We start from the raw sequence: 23,297 nt of genomic DNA on the forward strand, positions 1-23,297 counted from the left end.
GAGCTGGTCTGCGCATGAAGAAAGGTAGGGTCCAATTAGGGTTGCCACCTGGCTGGTTACTCACTTGTCCGGCTGGTAATTAAATGGAAAGGCCAGTGCCGATATTTATTTTTTATCCGCCAGTGCAACAGGATGTGCAGGATGCAGACGCCAGGAGGAGAGGTCAGGGGGAACAGCTGTAATCATGGGAGTTAGAGAGAGAGAGGGTGAGTGAAATCCTTTATGCTGTGAGGTGGCAAGCTGGCCAGAGGTTCAGGATGGGAGGGCACAAAGAAAGGGACTTAATACTACTGGGGACACTACTGTGTGACACTATTACTACTAGGGACACTATTACTATTGGGGCCACTACTATGGGCACTGTAATTACTGGGGGCCCTATTACTACTGGGGACATGGTTACTATTGGCACCACTACTGAGGACACTGTAACTACTGGGGGTGCTATTACTTTTGGGGCCACTTCTGGGGGCACTATTACTAACTGGGGCCAGTAGTAATTGGGAGACAATTACTAATTGCAGCTATTTTGAATAATAGAGATAAAAACAAAAGTTGTAATAAGCCATGCCCTAAGCCCCACCCCCAAACCACACTTTCTTTTACCTTGGTCAGCATGTTTTTGTGACAAAGGTGGCAACCCTAGGTCCAATCCATGATTGTTGCCCAGTCAGGCCGATAATAACTCCAGTGGTGATTGGAAAGACTATTTTGTCTGACTATGCATTTTAGAGTCATCCTTTGTCAAGTAAGTATACTTAATAGCAATGCCATGAAGAGCTATACATGTGCGCATACGGTAAAAATGATGCGTATTAAAAGGTAAGTGTATGATGAATCATCAGGAAAAGTTGCTCCCGTATGATGGAGAATGAGGTGGCAGAGGCCACTAAAATCGTAAAAGCCTACTGTCATTTTGCTCATGTTATAATTCAGCCCTTATATTAGCAATATTTATACATATATACACTAAATGGTCACTTTATTATAGACACTGGCCCTTTCTTGATTGGTGCTCCCCTGTACGGAAATTAGACCCGTGACCCCGGCATACTGCATAAAATCAAGTAAACAAGTTTTTCGTGGATCCGTTTTAGTGTGAATCCACATTAATTGGGACAATCTAGTGATCTGAGTGACTTCCAATGAGGTCTGGTCATCAGTGCTAGACTAGCCGGGGCTTCACTGCTGACTTTTTGGGATTTTTTCATGCAATTGTAGTGGCCTAGAATTAGTGGGGCCCCTCCATAATGTTATATGTCTGTCTTGTGCTAATTGTCTTGTTAGTGTCTTATATGTAGTGTGCATTTGGTATGTGTATTGTACCTCTGCAGCACTGAATGGGTTAATATCTGGGTTATGTCTGAAAAATGTATCATGTTGTATGTCATGTGACTCTGGTTGATATATGTGTTTGCAAGGATGCTATGCAAGGCAGTCTGCTTCTGTTTTTTCTTGCAAGAGCTAGTTGGCAAGGGAGAGAAGTCAGTGAGTGAGCCACACAGATACTGATAGATCTGTGAGTGGAAAATGGAGGAAGCCAAGCGATTCCTTTCTGCTTGGCCTGTGCCTACTCTACCCGGGATATGTCAGTGCTACCACTAAGCACTTGGAGAGAGAAAGAAGGACCGCTGCTTGAGAGAGAAAGGCACCAAAAGTGTGAGTGCTGACCGGTAGAGTGTTGGAGAGAGAGTCGCCGGGAGCGCAATCAAACAGATAACTAAGACTGTGGATTGTCCGGATTACCCCGAGAAGTCCTCCCTGTCACACCACCTTCTATGAGTGTAATTGTGCCGAACTGCTGTTGTTAATTGGAAGTTGCCAAAGTTTCAGTAAATGGACACTACTAACCGTTCTCGGTTTTGTCCAGAAAGTTTCCCTGTGTGTCGACTGAGGTATTGTTGTCATCCAGATTCACCACAGAGGTGTCACGAGTGACTCTAAGGTAACTCCTAGTTACTTTTCCCTGTGACCTCCTCCAGCAGAAACTTGGACGGGTCCCAAGCCACCCCCAGGAGAGGAGGTGGTAGAGCCACTGTGACATATTTATCCTTATCTACCCCATCTCCTCAGCTGTGGGCCTGCTCCTCAGATGCTGCACAACATACTGAGAATAGAATGATCGAGGAAAGACAACCAGCAATATGGGATCCTGTAGACATGAACAACTCGACAACAAAAGGGATCAGAGGAGGATGTCAACATTTTGACGAAGAAGTGAAACACAGTCAAGAAAATTCCAGCCGACTGCATCTAGCGTTGCCACCTTTGTGACAAAAGGGCTAAATTAAAAGGGGCATGGTTTAGGGTGTGGTTAAGGGTGTGGCTTACCACAACATATGTTTTTCAGCTCCAACTAGTATTTGCCCTCCTCAGTGGCTCCAATAGTAATACTGCCCCAAGTAGTGGCCTCGGTAATTATAGTCACCCCAGTAATAATAGTGCCTTTTAGTTGGCCCAGTAGTAATAGTAACCCTCTTAGTGGCCCCAGCATTAATAGTGTCCCTCTTAGTGAACCTCCGACCTAGCAGCAACCCGACACCAGCAATCATGCATTTAACTCATTCTGTAACTCCAGTCCCTCAGCAGCTGCTACTGTAATTAGACTGTGATCCCTGACCTCTCCCCCCAGCATCTGTGTTCCTGCACGCAGACACCATCCTGTATGCAGCACAAACGCTGGTATCAGAGAGGTCGGGGATCACAGTCTGATTCAAAAAAGAAATTCTAGCTCATAAAATGGGAAAAATTTACAAAAACACTGAACTTTAATTTGATATGCTTCTAAAAAAATAATGTCGTGTAGACGAAAAATGACCATAACGCCCGAATCATCATGCAAGCTTCATTGTTGGTCTACACGACATTATTCTTTTAGAAGCATGTCAAATAAAAGTTTAGTGTTTTCATAACTTTTACCCATTGGATGAGCTGGACTTCATTTTTTTTTGCAATGCGCCTGGTTCCGTCATCTGGTGTTTTTTCTTTTGTATTATCACAGTCTGATTGCAGCAGCAGCGGCCATCGGACTGGAGCTACAGATGGAGTGAGTTAAATGCATGATTGATGGTGTCATGTTGCTGCCTGGACGGCTCGCAGCTGACAATTATTTTTTACCGGCCGGTAAAAAATAAATACCAGAACCAGCCTTCAGACTTAATTACCGGCTGGGCCGGCGACTCACTGGCCAGGTGGCAACCCTACGTACAGTGCTGGTATTCTAACACACAATTTGTGTTCCTTAGCACGAATGGACTGTAACAGAAGATGACTGGTTCCAGCACAACTAATAGAAACGGAAGCAAAACTCCAGGGGTCAAAAGAGTGCAAAAACTGGAGCAGTGGAGAAATATCACCTGTTCAAGTGAATCCAGATTGCTGCTGCATCATGCTGATAGGAGGGGAATTTGCAGCAAGTAGCATGAATTGATGAACCCTTCCTGTCAGCTGTTCAGAGCAGGTCAGTACCTTCATCTAATTTGCTGCAACTACTATACAAGAACCTTTCTGTCCACATGGCCCAATATTTCAGCAGAGCAATTTAGGCACCTATCATGTTTCCCCCCCCCCAAAAGACCCACCCTGAGCAGCCGCTTGGTCAATTCATAAATCCCGCCTCCATTAAGCGATGGCTGTGATTGGATGAGCAATGCTCGAAGGAGCAATCACAGCCAGCGCTTTGTATAGGCGAGATTTGTGAATAGGCTGAGCCAAGGTTCAGACAATTCATAAATCCTGCCTCGATGGTTGTTATTGATTTATCGAGCGCTGTGACTCAGCCAATCAATGCAGTGCTTGCTTGAAGGACCAATCACAGCGATTACTTCGAAGAGGCGGGATTTCTGAACTGACTAAGCTGCGGCTCAGCCAATTCATAAATCCTGCCTCTTCGAAGCGATGGCTGTGATTGGTCCTTTGAGTGCTGCTTAGCCAATTACATTCAGTGCTTTATGGAGGCGGGATTTATAAATCCTGTAACCAGGAAGTGATCCTGTGTGGACAGGTGAGAACTGTGCCGGCCTCTGGAAAGCTGCAGAAAGGACCTGGACCGAGCTGGCTGGGTAAGTAAAATTAGACATTCCCCAAAAATAAGACCTAGTGCCTCTTTTGGGGCATAAATGAACCCTTTCCAATCCACTGTCTGGCATCTTCCTACATTCTGATTGAAGCTAGTACAGCTCCAATGTCAGAAGACGGCCGACAAGGTATTCTTACTGTCTATTGCCACCCACTCTGCTGTCGGAGCCACTCTGGCGCACACACACTGGCTTTAGCCAGCAGATGGCACTGTTGTATAACAGCAAAAAGAGAAAGCCTTTTAGGAACCCCCGAATCCAAAATTGATTTGGAAAAGGTTAATATAAGGCAGTGTCTTATTTTATGGGAAACACAGTAGTAGAATCTATGCTGTGATAAAATGCTGCAGCTCTGAAGACCAAAGGAGTCCAAGGTGCTACTAGATGGGGGTCTCTAATAAAGCGGCCATTCACTGTATAATCATTGTACTGCCCCAGTCATGTACTTGTACCCCCCTCCTGGATCAGAATATTAGTGATTAGTGTCAAACACAGCAATCAGCATTTTGTAAGAGGAGGATGGAGAAGCCTTTAAAATCTTCTTTTTTTTTTACAAATGTGCAAATCCCGTTCTATAAATGTGAAGCGATATTCCGTAGCTTCATCTTACTTATCCGTATTATTAAAACCCACATGAGGACAACCGAGGGTCAAGACTGGAATTATGCGGCTGGCAATCCTCCAGCCTCTGCTAAACATATAGTACTTCACTTGTACGAACCAGAGTATACAAACTCACCCGTGCGGCCGTGAATTATTTAATACGCTGCTATCTGCTGCTCAGTCCTGAACCAGATACATCAAAACAGTCCTTTCAATTGACGGACCCGGTTGGGACTTGGGAATAAATGAATGTAAACAGGATCGGTTATGTAAGAAGAGCTCGTCAACGGAGCCGTTTTTGTGAGTGTCATAAGTAGAAGACGTTATTAACCCCTTCGCCTTTCTAGATGTTTAGTTTGATGCATTACAATAGCTTGAAGCAGATTACTGCATCCCCCAATTAGGGAAGTTTTAAAAATATTTCAATAATTGCCTTTTTTTTTCTGAAGGTTTTTATACCAGAAAAAGTAAGTGAACCCTTTGGAATTACTTGGATTTCTGCATTGATTACTAATAAAATGTGGTCTAATTGTTATCTAATCAGGAACGGCGTGAGCACCCAGCAAACCCAGGGCCCGACTGCTGACGGAATATGTGTCACGGGGGGGCCTAGACTGTTGGGTCAGACACAGCAATAGGGCCCCCCTTATTGTAATTTGAAGGGTGTATCATTAAAAATATATATAAAATGTCCATGCTCGCCTCCTGTGTTGCTTTGCAGCAGCTCTAAATTCGACTTCCACATTGTGCAATCATGTGGCAATCAGATGATCACTGTAATCAATTACAGCATTAGTTGAGGCAGGGGGAGGATGGCAGCGATCATGTGATTGTCACATGATCGCATAATGCGAAAGTGGAAGTCAGTGGCAGACAACGGCGCCCTTTATAGTTGCCGGGGAGCGACACAGGAGGTGAGTATGGACTGTTTGTTATTTTATTATATAAAAAAAGACATTGGGAGCAATTTTCTGAAAGTGGGCATTATTTATGAAAAGGGTTAAAAGGGGGCATTATATCTAAAAGAGGACATTTTTTTTTTTTTAAAAAAGGGCATTATTAGTGAATTGGACCAAAATGGGGTATTTCTGAGTGTGGGCCCTTTTACTATGTGAGGGTCACTTACTGTGTGGTTCCTACTGGGAGCACAAAAATGGGGAGTGTGCTACTAAGTGAGGTACCACAGGGGGCATTATTACTATCTTGGATACTATAGAAGGGGAGGATTGTGTGAAGTGTAGATAGTGTAGGGAGGGTGATTGAAAAGCGAGTAGCCAAAGATGTCTGGGTATCAAATTCCACACAGAGACGTTGTTGTCAGGAGAAGTATTGATGGCGGAGTGGGCCAGATAACGAAGAAAAGGAAAACTAAAGGACTCCAGTCAGAGAGAACATCACTTGTGATCACTCGATATAATGGAGCTGCAATCACTTATACGGTTTAATGCTGATCAGTAGCACCACTCCAGGGATAAGGAAGCCTGGCCCTAACCTAGCAGGTAGGTGAAGGGCCCCTGCCTAAAAGCAGAGTCATCGCCTCGAAAAAGGCAGCTCCACTGTCTTCTTCCTGGGCCCTGAGTGTCCCTATAGGAGCCCAGGAGCCCTATGGAGAGATGAGTCGACACATCAAAGCAATACAAAAATGGAAACAGAAATACAACTGATAGGAAACCGCAAGACTTATCTGGATTAGGAGCAATTCACCCAGCATAGAAGAACACCACTCTCCAACTACTCCTCTATGGATCTGAATCCATAGCAGCAGTAAGCAAAAGGGACGGGTGAGAATATAAGGCTCTCCACACCTGATGATTGGCAGAGCAACTAGAGAACCACACCTCCAACCTTCTCCCAGGAATGACTAATCCAGCATGCATCCATGCAGCATAGATAGACAGCAACCAGCACTATCTGCACATGGTGCATTGACCCTTGTCCTGCATAACAAGGTGACAGGTCTTGGCCTGTGTCGAGGCCACCATGCCAGGATGCTGTCGCGACCAACAAGCTGTGACCCATGTGTCATGACACACTGCAAAGGGGCCCGCTGAGACTTTGTTGTCCATATAAACTTAGAGCCGCCCTGTATCTAAGTCACAATTATAAACAAACACATTCTAACTAATAGCACACAAACAGTTGTACCGTTCATTTCTTTTACTAAGCATATCCATAGTGCAGGGAGAAAAACTAAGTGAACCTCTGTGTTAAAGAGTAAATAAACTTTTTTTTTTACATATCAACAATAAATGGGTTATTAAGAAAACTAGCAATATGCTTTATTACGGAAATCTGCATCTAGTCTGTTGACATTGCCAGCCGAGGTTCCATTCCAGCATTCTCTACCTGCTTCTTCTACTTGCAGGTTTCTCTTGTTGCCAGGTGAAGTCCGTACACCATTTTATAGTCAAGCAAAATGGGTCCTACAGCAGAATAATGACCCAAAGCTCACAGAAAAATGGACAGTCTTAAACTGGTCAACAATGAGTCCGGATCTCAATCGAAGTGAAAATCTTTGGAGAGAACGGAAATCTGCCATTGGGAGAAGGGACCCTGAGCTTGAGAGAATTGCAGTGGAAGAAGCTACCAGTAGATGGGTGCAAGAAGCTGACAGGTGGCTACAGATAAGTTTGGAGACTGTAATGCTAGAGGTTGTGAACCAAGTATTAAGGAAGGTGTCTTTAGTCCTGTCCATGTCATATACTAGGTTTATTCCTTATTTCTCATATATGGTGATAGGGAAACGTTTTCTTTGAATGTATTTGGATGTGCTATAAAATCTTCCAATGATACAAAGTTACTACATCTCTACTTATTACTGAAGGTATGGACTTTTTTATACTAAACAAAGACACTAATAATGTTCACCACAACTGTATCCTGCAAAACCCCTTTAGGTCTATCAGCTGTGTGAGTGAAGCCTATACAGCCGCACACGGAGTTCCAACAGTTCAGTGGTGGATTGGCCATTGACTCCTCCGGTAGTTTTCCTTGTGCCGGTACAGAAATAGACATACCACGTATGCAGTCAGCCCCCTGAGTTAAACTTTTTGCAGGAAAGTAAAGTTCATAAAATAAAAAAAGTACCAGTACTTAAATGTGCCGCTCCTCCTGGCCTCTGCAGTCTGGGGCTGTAGTCCCTCACTGAATTCTGGGTCAGACAAGCACATGGTAACAAGTACACATGATTGCTGCGGTCAATTCTCATAAAATACCTCATCCAGATTGGATGTAATATATTGTCCTAAAAGTACGAATATACACAACAATATACTACTGTGGATAATACAATTCATATATCTATATATAACCTAAAAGTAGGGAAATATGACTCTAACCTACTAATGCAGGAAGACCCTACCAAAAGGCGGAGCACTCACCCTGATGAGGACAACCCTACACCAGGAACCTAGTGTGACCCTGACTTTCCTGAGTTGACAACAAGGATAATGACTGCAAAGAATTCACAACAGTGTATGCAAAGTTAGATATTTCATGAGCACACCATGAACCAGGTGTTACACAAATGCATAAACAGCCAATAGTCAGGAGATGTAATAGCACCCCAGATTACACTTGAAGCCAAATAGATTTACCTGAACTGAGAAGCTTGACCAGAAACACCTTCAGACTAGAAGAATAATCAGCGTCCTCTGCGAGGAGGAGCCAGAATAAATGTATACGGACACGCCTCCCAGCCAACCAATCCATTCACACCCCGGCAGAGAAGTGCTCTTGCAAGCGTCCAGTGCCAAAATGACATTGATCATGCACCGGCATGTAGATCACAGGGATCAGGGCTGATGCCGTGATGTCTCTCACGTCCAGCGAGTCGTAACAGGAGGTCACATTTGGAAACACCTATGGCGCCATAAGGATTTAATGCATTTAAATCTCACATCTAATTGGCAAACCCCACACCATGTAAAGCCATTACCACCCAAAACCATACCCCCTTTTTACCTGCGTAAACTGGTATTGTTTGGTACAAAAGTTGGCAACCCTTGTGCCAGCCTTGATGCCCCCATAGATACTCTATACGTGTACATGAGCCTTTACCGCAGTGCTCCAGATTCCCTTAGTAAGTACAGGATTCTTTCTTTCCTTAGATTGAAAAGTTAAACTTCCACTCTTCCCGGACAGGGGAGTCATTCATCAGAGGGAAGTATGTTTAGATGTGTGAAAGAAGGCCTCCTGCCAGGTCTCCGAACTCCCATTTTCTCGCTCCCGCGGCAGCTGAGGGTGCATTTTCTGGCACTCATCAGAAGCATTAAGTCATAAAAGAGATGGATCTTGCAAAGATGAGAGGGCAGGGGAGAAGTAGAACAAAATCAGTCTCTGTGAAAGACAAACTCAGTACAAAGGGCTCATTAAGAATACAAAGAAAGTCATAGGTTGTAATGGATAGGATTCTGATAGAGAGGAAACATCGTACAATAGACATTACAAGCACAGAAGAGCCACTCTGCCAACCGGTCCACAGCAAATAAAATCTACAAACGGACACGCTCTATTATTTCTCTATGTCGTTAAAGGGACTGCTTGCTATAGACAACCCCTCGCTATGGGCACGCTCCCCTCTTAGATTCGGATCATTCCGCAGAAACTCACTGAGATCAGTTAATATAGCGGATCACGTTCCAAAAACAACCATTTATAGATTCATCAGAGTTTGTCATTTGGCACACTGCGACTTATTTACGAAAACTGTCTAAAAGTTAGGGCTCACACCCACTGGTGGTAAGACTTCCCTGCGATTGGAGAGTGAGTGAAAACGCAGGATTATGAAACCAATGATTTTCAATGGTTTCATTCTCATTAGCGATGTTCTCACTATAACCTCACATCGCAAAGAAGAATCAGTGATATCGCCCATTGTTTTCAATATGGCCGGCAGCAGTGGCGCTAGCCCCATTGAAAACATAGGGAGTACATTGCGCTCCCCTGACACAGCTGTGACAGCTATGGCAAGGGATTCCTTCATCACTGCGAGGATGAAGAAATGCCCTGTCACAGCTGTGGCAGAGATCCACGATGCTATCCCATTGCATTCAATGGGGCCGACGTTGCTGCATCCCCCTTGAAAGCAATGGAATGAAGGCCACCACCACGGTGATGATTTTCGGGGAAGGGCTTGAAATATAAGCCCGTTCCTGAAAATCATGCCTAGCTGTAAAAAAAAGTTAAAAAAAAAACTTTACTCACCTAGAAGAGCTGTCCAGCTCTTCTCTCCGGCCACAGCAGTCTTCTGTCTTCTGGTGGCGGGGGATTAAAAAATCCCCGCCTCCAGAAGGCGCTGCCTCTGATTGGCTGAGCACTGTGGCCAATCAGAGGCAGCGCCGAGCCGTCATTGAATGCAATGGGATAGCATCATGGACCGCTCTCTCAGCTGTGGCAGGGCTTTCCTTCATCCCCGCGGTCCCATATTTAAGCTGCGTTTAGACAAAGCGATTATCGTTCCAAAAATCATTCAAGCGAATGAAAGTGAATGACAATCATTGAGTTTAAATGCAAGCCAATGACTGAACAACAAACGAGAATCATGCGCTTCTCGTTCGGTTTCATAAAAATTATCGTCGGCTTGTTGGCTTCTTGCTGCATTTAAACACTGATTGTTCAGTGTTTCACATAGGGATGTAAATAAGGAAAATGGAAATACATCACTGCAGCGCCACCTATAGGATGGCGGTATTCCTGCAAGTCAATGCCTGATCCTTTATACAGGTCTTTATGACACAATACCTCTGCCGATCGCGGATTCCTCAATAGCAATCCGCCCGTGTGAAACTGACCTGTGAAGTACAGCTGTAGCTTACCTATTAATACATTAAAGGGATATTCCAGGACTTAAAGAAAAATTTCTATTGATGATCAGCAGGGACCTGCTGCTTGGATCCCTGCTGATCAGCTGATTCTCTGGGCCTCTGTTACAGTGATCAGCGCAGAAAGTAGAAAGAGCTGACCATAGCACAGAGGCCAAGGCTGATATTGCAGCCACAGCCCCTGTTGACTTCAATGGAAGCTGTGCTGCATTTACAACCTGGGCCGCTCTAATATGGTTAGTTTTCTGTTTCTGGGCAGTGACAACGGCCCTGGGAATCAGTTGATCGATAGAGAGGCGGGTCCCTGCCAATCATCTATTGATGACCTGTCAGTCACCAATAGAGAAAATAAAAATAGACCCTGAATTCACCTTTAAAGGCGGTTTTACATCCGCGTTGGAACCTTCGGTAGGAGTTTCCATCGCAGATCCGGCTCAAAATACCGTAAGAAAAAGTGCTCATGCAGCGCTTTTTTCTGACTAAAAGCCAGCCAACTGAGCGGTAATCGAGCGGTCCCCATTCTAGTCAATGGAGTCCATTCGGCGCTGTTGCATTCCGACCTAGACAGAGCCATTCAGCCAGGGGATTCCCTTTTTCTGCTCCCCGAATGGGGACTCAGGTGTGAACCATTGCAAGGTAATATTCGGTGCCACAATTTGTTTGCCCTTTCAATAGCTACCAATAGCTTTTTAATGGCTTATGATAAGAGAACTTGTCGCAGAAAGTCAACTTAAGCTTGGCTCCCTCCGTTGTCCGGCCACTGAAACGTGTCGCCCCGCAAGGGTTAGAAGCACCATGATAGATTCCTGATAGAAAGCCCGAAAACTGCAAAGTCCAGGACATGACATCATGATTTATTATATTCAATACGGACCAATCAATACAGAGCGCGGTTTATAATTTCACGTACCGTCAATCATTAACGATGTAATTATGAGTTGGGTCGTTAGCCGACGTACAAACTTTATCAGGTGCTGAAAACAAAGGGTTACGTTGCAAAAATATGATTCCATCAGCGCTATTGAAGGGATTTACGCTCTGCGATGAGGACTGCGCTATGTCCAAGAATGCGGGAGATGCGATGGGCTCAGCTGGCAGCTGAGTGGCATTAGATATAACCAGCTGGAGACACTGTTACCTTCTGAAACGATTCCCGGTTCACCATGGTTCCCCATCCACTTGACGCCCCCCAATAGTCAGCGGCAGACACATTATGGCGAGGGGACGATAGAGTCTCCTAAAGCAGCTGGTCTCTTAAGAAGCTCAGCTTTGCCGGGTCTCACACAATAACCCAGAATCCTCCTAATCCCAAACTTTCTTTCTCCGTATAATAGGCTTTGGCAGGAACAGCGGAGAGATGAATATGGAACAAGTTCGTCAAGCACCTGCCATGTCACTCAATGAGAAAGCCCAGCAAGAGTGGAAGAAAAGGATTTCAATCCGAGATTCTTCAAAGGTAAAAAAGTAAGCTGATGCAGAAGTGGAAATGTTCCGCCGACACGTCTGTAAATAATATCTGTATAAACAGAGTCTTTTCGGAGATCAGCGGCACTACGCATACACCGCTTATCTCTTCCGGTCACTGATCATCTTTGCAGGAAATTCCTTCTACAGTTTCATTTACACACTGGTGATATGTAGTGTAATTGATCATTAAGGGGGTTGTCCCGCGCCAAAACGGGTTGTTTTTTTTTTCAACCCCCCCCCCCCCCACCGTTCGGCGCGAGACAACCCCGATGCAGGGACTTAAAAAAAAAACCGCACAGCGCTTACCTGAATCCTCGCGCTCCGGTGACTTCTTACTTACCGGTTGAAGATGGCCGCCGGATTCTTCTCCCTCGGTGGACCGCAGGGCTTCTGTGCGGTCCATTGCCGATTCCAGCCTCCTGATTGGCTGGAATCGGCACGTGACGGGGCGGAGCTACACGGAGCTACACGGAGCCCCATTGAGAAAAGAAGAAGACCCGGACTGCGCAAGCGCGGCTAATTTGGCCATTAGACGGCGAAAATTAGTCGGCTCCATGGAAACGAGGACGTTAGCAACGGAGCAGGTAAGTGAAAATCTTCTTATAACTTCTGTATGGCTCATAATTAATGCACAATGTACATTACAAAGTGCATTAATATGGCCATACAGAAGTGTATAGACCCACTTGCTGCCGCGGGACAACCCCTTTAAGGGATTCTTCATATGACCATATGTGCAAAAATACTCACCCCAGTGCGACATATTTGCGCACAAACAAGTGGGGTTGATTTGCAGGCATTTATTCGCATAGTACTATACTTTTTTGCGCTTGCAGAACCAGTTCACATAGCGCGATGCACACTTTCGATCGATTAATAGGCTGTTAGCCTAAAGGAGTTCTTCAGTAACGGCAGTGTGTACAGCTGTAGCAAACATTAACTTGACACTTAATGCATGAAATACATAGTTGCCATAAACCTTAAAGGGGACTTTTACTGTTGATGGCCTTACCTAAGGATAGGTCATCAATAGTTGGTCAGCAGTGTTACAGTAGGCATCGTGCCCATTGATTTCAATAGGAGTGAAGCCGTCTGTTGAACTCCCGTCCCTTATCATCAATAATGATGTCTGTCCTCCTGCATGACAGTGGGCTGGATGATCAGCTGATTGGTGGGGATACTGACGGCAGACCTCTACCAATCAACTATTGATGACCCATCCTGAGGAAAGGTTATTAATAGTAAAAGTTCTGGAATATCCCTTTAAACATGACTTTTCCAATGGCTCTTGTTGTGTTAGTGCAGCGTCCCATAGGGTGACCCCGGATACAGGGCGTACGTTGAGGAGTTGGGAGGGCAAGATGCTGGCTTGTCACGGTGGCACCTACCATGCTCCCTCCCGGAGGGACACACGTAGCCTCAGCCAAAGCAGTGCTGTGCCTCTTCCAGACACCCCTAGGATAGGGATGCCCAATAAACTGGAGAGCAGGGATAGCAGATGTCACGGGTGACGCCACCATTCCTTTACCCACCGGAAAGACCCTCGGCGGAAAATAAATGAGCCGCAGACAGAAGTAACGTACCTCAGGTCCCTGGGAATGGTCAGGGCTAGGCAGAATTTAACAGGAACAACTTCTTGTATACAAGGCACAAATGACAATGATTTGCAGTGCAGGTATTAGACAGACTTGAGAGTACCTCCACCCGGTGATCCCAGACTTCAGGATGGCTGGATATGACAAATAAAGAAGCGTACCTCTACTCGGTGATCCACTAGATCTGGACGGCCGCGTAGAAAAAGATGAATAAAGAGTACCTCTGCACTAGGCCTTGGAAGTCGCACTTACTTCTTTGCTCAAGCTCTCACTCTCTTCAATTGGGGCTCACTTCTCTCTCATCTCTGGAACATACACTCTCAGGGAACCTCTCTTCTTCCCCCATTCTTCATCACATGGGAGTTGATGGTACCCCCATGTGGCTGGCACTCTCTCTCAGGAACCCAGAAGAAATGGAACTCCCTTCCCACTCTCAAACACTCACATTTATAGCCTCACTCATACCACGTGACAGGACATAAATTGATAGATTTACAGGCAATCCCTAGGCTTTTGCAGACACTTAACCCATCACACGCTGCAGCTGTACAATACATAAACTGGTATATAAACTGGTCAGTTTCAGATAGTCTGAGATCTTGTATGTAGTCGAGGTCAGGTGGAGGGCTGGCAGGCCACTCCGGAATCGAGCCCACTGGGGTGTTCACCTGTTCCCCAGTCCAAGCCTGCTCAAATAGTGCTCAGGTCTCCCATGTTTACCAGCAACGGATTAATAACTACTCATTTCGGCTTGTTGATATGACGGTGTCAGATATCCTCGCGGTGCGAGGTGGTTTGTATGACTTCACAAGAAGTGACACCGTTAAATAGTCCCCAAGAAATCCTGAGATCTTTCTGCTGAGTCTCTCCCTCTACTCTATAATCAGACGAGACGTATGTGGGTGCAGAAATCACAGTAATGTCTGACAATTGGAAAGAAAGCAATTTCTGGGGAGGTAATTGTGGAGCAGCAATATGTGCAAGTGTGTTTTTCAACACATTTGTTACATTATGTCCCATTAAAATGTCATTGTGACTTCTTGTGGTTTTAGCAAAAACCAGATGATTGTTTTAGAGTTAACCCTTCCCAAAAAAGAAGGATCTCTGGAGGCCGGACCGTTTTAATACCTTAGTGCAGAGGCGTAACTTAAATATTCGGGCCCCCAATGCAAAACCTGTAACAGGGCCCCCAACTATAATGCTTTATTCATAGCACTGGGCTCCCTATATGGAAAAGAGAGGCCTTATGGCCCCCCTAAGGCTCCTGGGCCCGGGTGCAACCGCATCCCCTGCACCCTCTATAGTTACTACGAATGACTGACGGGCGAGAGCTGCCTGTGATGGGCTGAGCACCTCAGCCAATCACATTCAGCTCTTTCAGCAGGCAGGGATTTTAAATCCCCGCCTGTTGATAGATCAGCACCACAGTGCAGGGGACAGCAGGAAAGAACGCGGCTGAGCCCCCGCAGCTGAAGGGAGGTGAGTACCTATTTTTTTTGCATTGGTTTGAGGATATGGATTTTCCTCGATTAGACCGGCTGCACAGAATCCTGACCTGAACCCCAATTCATCTTTGGAATGAACTGGAATGTGAGTTCAGGAAATATGAACATTGCCCATCTTCTTTAAGAGAACTTTCCAGATGTTTGCAGGATGGATGGAGGGAAATATCAGCTGAAATGTATCAGACATTAGTAGAAAGTATACCCTGGAGAGTATCCAATGTCATTAAGGCCAAAGGAGCCCCACTAAGTATTAACATATGGAAATAAATACTGCTTTTTCTTCTGGCTCAGGTGTCCAATTACTTTTGATAGCATAGTGTATACATCATATAATAGTCAGATATAGTCTTATTTCCCGTAGACGTGACGGCTTGTACTGGAAAATCACCTTGCAGTGTGGGTAGGCTTGAAATACATGCAAAAATGCAGACACGTCTCATGCCAAGAATTTAGGGACGTTTTTGACAATGCAATTGGATAAGCTTATAAGAGCCAAAAAATGCAATTAGAAAAAAAATAAAAGCCGAGACAAGAAAATAATATACTAGTACAGCTGTTTTTTAACCCAGCAAATTGTGCTCCATGGTTGATTTCAGCATGGGAATAAGATAATTTTATGCAGAACAACAAATTAATTATTTTTTATTCCTCCCTGCGTAGGCACAACAATTCAGTCATCTGTGATAATGGAAGCCCAATCCTAACTAGCTCCGACACAAATACACATATTTATACAGGATACTGCTGATTCTACACTTGTTAGCGGAGACTTGCTTTTATGCCAGGCTGAGTCACACAGTGTATTTCATTTCCCTGCCCGCGTGTAGTCATAACATGGTTCATAGCTTATTACTCAAGTGCCCCTGAGCAGAGAACGGCAGCCGAGACCAACTGTAAACTGGCGTGACATCCACATCAAACACAAAGGCCTCATGTAGGCAAAGCCAAACGTTGAAGATGCTTTATGTCAATGCACAGTAGGTTCAGTGGGAAGGGCTGAATGAATGACAGGCGAGAGCTGCCTGTGATTGGCTGAGCGCCTCAGCTAATCAGAAGCAGCTCTTTCAGCAGGCGGGGATTTTAATTCCCCGCCTGCTCAAAGAACTGCATTGCAGAGTCGGGACAGTGCAGAGAGGACGCGGCTGAGCCCCGGCAGCTGAAGGAAGGTGAGTATGTGTTTTTTTTTTTTTTCACACTAGCTTGCTTTGTTTTTCAGGGAAGGACTTATATTTAATGCCCTTCCCTAAAAAACAATTAAGGGGTGCCGGTAGACCATTGCCTCCAATGGAGCCGTCAGCAGCAGCCACGGCTCCATTGAAAGCAATGCGCACCTGCATACACACGTGTTTTTGCGTGTATAGGGGTGCGCACCTATGTACGCACAAACACACGCTCGTGTAAAGGTACCCTAAAAGAGAAGGAAGAAGCGGTTAAACACTGCTTCTGTCTTCTCCTCTGGGTTCTCAGCTGTGAGCAAGAGTTGAGTACCCGACCTACTCCTGCTACATTGCAGGAGCAGGAGCTTGAATCTTGCATTGTACTTTTACTATCAGTCGGGATTAAAGCCTAGGACCAAATGCCATAAATTAACTTTACGGGTTAAAATCTGCAACGCAGGTAAATTCATGCTGCAGAATTTTTCCTGCCGGTGTAGTGGCCCAGTACATGCTTTCCTGGCCCCCTCCATAATGTCATACATGTAATGTCTTGTGTTGATGCGCTGTGCAAAATTGTCTTGCCATTCTGTTTTGTGTATTGCACAGCTGCAGCATGTGATGGGTTAAGTATCTGCAAAGCATGGAGACTGTCTGCAAATGTAATAATTCTGTACTGTCACGTGGGGTGAGAGAAGGTATAAATGGGAGTGCATGAGAGCGGGAAAAATCCATATCTTCTGGGTTCCTGTCAAAGAGTTCCAGCTACATGGGGGCACCTTCAGCCCTCATGTAGTGAAGAATGGAGGAGGGAGAGAGATTCTAAGCACACCAACAGAAATGCTGCTACAGGAGTGAGCCCCCCAAAAAGAGAGAGAGCATAAGTTGAGCGTGTGTGTTCTTGTGGCAAGGCCTAGTGCAGTGGTACTCTTATCTGATCAATTCACACCCACGCATCCTACAGTCTGGGATCGCGATGTGGAGGTACTTCAGTCTCCTTGTTCACACTCAAGCATCCATAAGTCAAAGTTCTGCAGAGTGGAGGTAAACATCTTTATTTAATCACACACACATGCAGCTTAAAATCTGGGTCTGTCATGTGGAGATACTTGGTTTCATCTCACTCCTGCACATTCTAAACTTGTCCTTTGTGCCTTGTACTGCTGAAGTTTCAAGTAAAAGTTATTCCAGGACCTGATCGTTTCCAGGGACCTGAGGTACTATACTACTGTCTATGGATTGTTTATTTCCTCGTCGATCTTCATGGCGGTGGGTGCCAGAACGGTGGCGTCACCCATGACAACCCCTTCACCTGTCCTAATGTTTATTGGGCTTCCCTATGCTAAGGGTGTCCGGAAGAAGCCCAACGCTGCCCTGACCTTGGCTGCGTGTGTCCCTCCGGGAGGGAGCGTGATAAGTGCTGCCGTGACAAGCCAACACTTTACCCTCCCAGCTCCTCAGCGTATGTCATGCGTCTGGGGTCACCCTTCAGGACGCTGCACAGAGTGTACATTTCTTGAAATCCCATCCACATCGTACTGTAACATGGTACGCTTGTGTTGGAAAATGCTGCAGAAAATCTGTAGCATTTCCACAACATGTGAACATATGCTAAAAGGTAGGACAAGCTCATGTATGTTACACAGTAGGACATGTAGAGATCATAGAAGTGTTGAGAGCCAATGCAAACAGTGACTCTCGCTCTAAAGGATGCAGCATTATTACTTATTACATGGTCATGCATTTATCTGGACCACATGTAATACTAAATTTCTCCGACATGTTTCAGCTTCTAGACTGAGGACAGATCAGCTTTTCACTAGTGGGTTCTTGTAAAAAGAACATGTTCACATGTCCATGTTTAACAGGTGCGTGCCTGTAAAGATAGGACATGTGTGCACAATAGGGAATGCACGCATTGTCTTCAATGGTAGCCACGGCTGCTGCGAGAGCTGCCTCTGATTGGCTGAGCACAGGGACCAATCAGAGGCAGCTCTCAGCTGTCATTCAATAGCTGAGAGCTGCCTCTGATTGGTCACAGTGCTCAGACAATCAGAGGCAGCCCATTTAGCAGGCAGGGATTTTAAATTCCCTTCCTGCTGAATACTCCTCAGAGCAGTGCAGGACAAGAGCCGGCTGGACGCGGCTGAGCCCCAGCAGCTAAAGAAAGGGGAGTATTTTTTTTTTTTATCACCATCTTTTCTTCTTTTTCAGGGAAGGGCTTATATTTAAAGCCCTTCCCCGAAAAACAATTACAGGATGCCGGCAGCTGAATCCCCCACCGCAGCTGTCATCTGTGACAGCTGTGGTAGGAAATTCTTTATTCCCCGCTGGGATGAAGAATTCCCTTGCTGCATCTGTCACAGATGTGGTAGGTACAGCAGGGAATTCTTTTTCCTCGCGGGGATGAAGGAAACATCTGCCGCATGTAGCAGATGTGTTCTTCATCCACACAGGGACACGACAGCGGCTGACAGGTAAGTATTTTTTTTTTTTTTTACACTAAAATTCTTGCTTTTCAGGGAAAAGCTTATATGTCAAGCCTTCCCTGAAAAACAATTCAGGGGTGCAGGCAGACCATCAATGGAGCCGCCGGCAGCAGCTGCGGCTTCATTGAAAGCAATACACGGACCTGCATTGTGTTCTAGACATGCTCTGTAAGCTGTGCAGTGAGGGGGAGGAGGTGAGCTGTGACCATCACATATTGTGACTAATGGATCTTGTGTTATCTGTGTATATAGCTGTTGCCTTTCATTGATATCCTCTTTGTGATGATAATGCGATGACTGCTGAGAAGTGATGTCTATACAATAGGAAGTGTCAGAATATTATTATGCCCCATTTATAGGGCACGACTGTCAGCTAAACCATCTGCACTGCTAGTTTGTTAGTGCTCGATTTATACAGTGGGTCATTTTCTGACAACGCATTCAAATGAAAGCCCTCAGAACATATTACAATTGATGGCCCACCCTTACAGAGGTTGTCCAACTTCTAGCTGTTTTGCTGCAGGAAGCAGATAACTCTATTCACTTTAATAGTACTCAGCCTGCAGTACCGAACTGGGCCACTGCACAATGTACAAAGCTATCTTCTTCCTGCATAGGATATAAACCATTAATGTTTGATCGATGGATGTCCGACCCCCCAAATGATCCTCAAAATAAAGGAGCTGCAGTAGTGTTGAATCCTCTTCATGGTGGCTGGTGCTTGGTACTGCAGGTCATCCCATTCAGGAGAAGCTCCTGGACAGCTAATACAAGTGACTTGCTATTTCATGGTACTATTTAGTGGTATTTATCATCGTCCATGAAGTTTTTGGAGAACATCGGTATCTGAAAACAAAGTCATGCTCCATATTTAAAAATCTTGCAATTTTATTTGCATAAAAAGGCGCTAGATATATATCACAATAAATGTAAAAGAAACAAATGGTTTTCTAAAGTCCATTAACAAGGTAGCAAAAAAAAAAAAAAAAGAAGAAGAAAAGGAGGACAAGCCCTGGAAAAAGCATTTACAGAGGTCAACGGAAAAGAGCTATTCGCGTCAATATTTTTGTGCTAGCAAGATTGCATTTACACACAGTGCAAAATAAGGAAAGGAAAGAGTTAATGGGGAAGAGGAGGAATTCGAGAATGCTTAAAAAGAAAGAGCTACACAGCCCTTCTCATCGATTGTATTCATTTAATTTAATACATGCCTAAAAACGCACACGAATACTCCGAAGAAAATGACACTTGCAGATGCGTCCCATTCTTCATAATTTAGGTTAGCCGTGTGCAACATTTTGATTATTTTTTTGTTTTTTTTTTGCAGTTGCCTATCCTGCCAATAATAAATCCGACATTTTGTTATAACACAGAAAAAATACTTATATATATAAATCCATATTTAAAAGGAGTCTTGCATTTACATGTTTTAATGTATGGCATACCATTTCTTTACAGCTGTTTCAGCCCCATACATAATAAAGATAAAAAATAATTTAATTAAAAAAAAAACAAGCACAAAAAGTAATGGATTAATAATAACATCAACAACAATAATAGGCGTACAAAAGTTTTTATTAAAAGGGGTTGTGCCCCTGTTCATATGCTCTGTTAGAGCATATGAACTTCATAGAGTGGTTGAGACTAGAGATGAGCGAGTATACTCGCTAAGGCACATTACTCGAGCGAGTAGTGCCTTATCCGAGTATCTCCCCGCTCGTCTCTAAAGATTCGGGGGCCGGCGGGGGGGCGGGGAGCGGCGGGGGAGAGCGGGGAGGAACGGAGGGGAGATCTCTCTCTCCCTCTCTCCCCCCCCCCCGCTCCCCGACGCAACTCACCTGTCACCTGCGCTGGCCCCCGAATCTTTAGGGACGACCGGGGAGATACTCGGCTAAGGCACTACTCGCTCGAGTAATGTGCCTTAGCGAGTATACTCGCTCATCTCTAGTTGAGACCCTTCCCTCTATGTCCCAGAATGGAAAGCCACTCTGTAAGAGCGGCCCGGTGGGCCTTCTACCGTCCTGGCATCACAGGATGACCATTCATGTGACTATGGAACAAGAAAAAACAGTGCTCTAATGTGTAGGGTACCAAAAGATGACTTGAGAAGGTGCCAGCAAAAAAACTCTCTTGGTAGAGTTGTGCACATGGCACAACACGCAGAAAAACTATCAGTAGCAGCCATCTCCATACGGATGCAGAAGGATCTCTGTGTACAAGGGGCAGTCTAGTGAGAAATAAGGATGACCATGGCGCTCCAAACAGTCAAGGCAAAGACAGACGGGACTGAGGAAGGAGTCATTCCAACTCGGAAATGCGTTGCTCGAATAAAGATTGCCTATCTGCCATGGTTCTCCCTATTCCTCACTTAGCTGGCATTCACATGACTGGCCGTCCTGTAGTACTACACTTCCCCTGTAGGGGAAATATGTGGCTGGTTGCGGCTTACCCCAGCAAAATGGTCTTGATTGCTAGAGGAGCCGAGAACGGAACACTAGGTGATCAGTTATTCACACCGGTCCTAGCATTCTTAGAGAGGTTGAGTTTGTAGGCACAACCCCTTTAATTAAAAATATGAACTAAAAATGGGAGAGAAAGAAAAGCAATGGAAAATGCATCTTAAGGTGATAGAAAAAGCACACAAATTCAATAACCGTAAAAAAAAAAAATTTACAATACACACAATACAAATAATATTAGGTTGTGCAAATCCCGGTGGTTTAAAAAAAATAGCTTAATATTTTTTTTTTATTTTTTGTTTTTTATTAATGTAATGTTATGTATAGTTTGGTGACCCTCCTGGGATATGTACAATTTACAACAGCGTTCCGAGGACACAATAATAACTGATAAATTAAAAGTAGAATAAAAAAAAAATCTTTTTTTGTACCAAAACTCAACGGAAGATGAGGAAAAGCGACTTTAAATAGTTACAAAGACCAATAGAGTTGTTTTATTATTAAAATGAAAAAAAAAATGCAGTTTATTATCAGTTTATAGACCCATTTTTTTCCCAATGTGCAAAGGGTCTTCATGATCCTTGGGGATTGGGAAGGTCAAAAATAATGGGAGGGTTGGTTGGTTGAAAGCTGACTGTACACGTTGAGGCATTGACGTACGTTGTGTAACCATCAGTCATAATCCCATAACCTGCAAGAAGAAGGTTATACTGTAATATAGGCAAGTGGTGTGGAACAATTGCACAAGCTCTAAGCCTGAATGCTATAAGCTACGGCATGAAAATAAAGTCGAGCCATAATCCTCTTTGCACAGAGTAAGGAGATTTCATTTTCAGGTTCTTGCAAACACAACATGCAGTCTAAATAAGCGGAAAAATAATCACCACCGTTTGCTTTTACTGAGCTATTGTCAAGTTATTCAAGATATAATGTCCTCCTACCTAGTAAACCGGCAAATCGGCATGTTCAGACCCCCCACTATGGAGAAGACCATATGGCCATGGAGAAGAATAGACCATTCAGTCATAAAGAGTTCTTCTAGATCAACAGTAACTATTCCATATACATGGATGATGTAGTGACCAGCATTCTATGTAAGGAATAACATATGTTCTTCATTCGGGGGTCATATGAGTCTACAGGATATAAGCCATTTTATCAAACTGGTCTTTAACTCTGGCAATAGCTGTCCGTGACATGGACAGAAGATGACTACAGAAGTTAGCTAGTTGAATTAGTATTAATGAAGCTCTTTTTATACTGGTGTTGAGTTCCCTTCCATCCAGTGTCAAAAAACACCCAAACCATAATGGACACCATTACGAGTCAATGTGACCCATCAAGAGTAGAGATGAGCGCGCATACTCGCTAAGGGCAAATACTCGAGCGAGTATTGTTCTTAGCGAGTACCTGCCCGCTCGTGAGAAAAGATTCTGGTGCCGGCGTGGGTGAGCGGTGGGTTGCGGGAGTGAGCAGGAGGGAGTGGGGGGAGGGGAAGTGAGAGAGATCTCCACCCCGTTCCCCCCCCCCCCCGCGCGCGCGCCGCTCCCCACTCCCCACTCCCCGCCGGCACCCGAATCTTTTCTCACGAGTGGGCAGGTACTCGCTAAGGACAATACTCACTCGAGTATTTGCCCTTAGCGAGTATGCTCACTCATCTCTAATCAAGAGTCATTGAGATCCGTTTGAGAATGGATCCAGAATAGTGGTCTTCGCTCTGTTCAGACCAAAAGCCATGATGTTAGTCTGAGCAGAGCTTCTTTCATCTACTCTAGTTACTCACCTATGGAAGAAATATTTATTTCCATGTTAAAGGTTTTTTTTAATTAAATGTACTTAAACTGTGATAGATTTTGCAATATACTGAGCTTTTTATATTCACACGTCTTTACACTGAGCATTTGGTGTTGCGCCACTTAACGAGGTCGGTCAATTGCTGCTGATTGATGTGATATCACTTTGGACAAATTATCACCATATGGGATGACAATTATCTATAGTGGTCAGATAACCTATGTATGTAGTCATCATGTCACACATAAATAGCAAGAACTGGGCAGAAATGCTATGTCACCCAAATGGTTATTGTAACACAAAGCCCTTTTATTTTTACATTTTAAGGCCAGC

General features: G+C 44.6%; 1 protein-coding gene across 2 annotated transcripts in view; it reads right to left on the reverse strand.

Moving 5' to 3' along the window:
- Positions 1–20,550: 20,550 nt before the first annotated feature.
- Positions 20,551–23,297, reverse strand: part of MPPED2 (metallophosphoesterase domain containing 2) — a 170,643-nt gene continuing 167,896 nt past the window's right edge. For both annotated transcript variants that reach the window (XM_066583232.1, XM_066583233.1), the window contains exon 7: positions 20,551–21,861. In XM_066583232.1, the coding sequence (XP_066439329.1) occupies positions 21,743–21,861 (119 nt within the window). In that variant the 3' untranslated portion in view covers positions 20,551–21,742. The remainder of the gene's footprint in view (positions 21,862–23,297) is intronic.

The sequence above is a fragment of the Eleutherodactylus coqui genome, chromosome 11 (assembly GCF_035609145.1).
Source record: "Eleutherodactylus coqui strain aEleCoq1 chromosome 11, aEleCoq1.hap1, whole genome shotgun sequence".
In the NCBI taxonomy this organism is placed as follows: domain Eukaryota; kingdom Metazoa; phylum Chordata; class Amphibia; order Anura; family Eleutherodactylidae; genus Eleutherodactylus; species Eleutherodactylus coqui.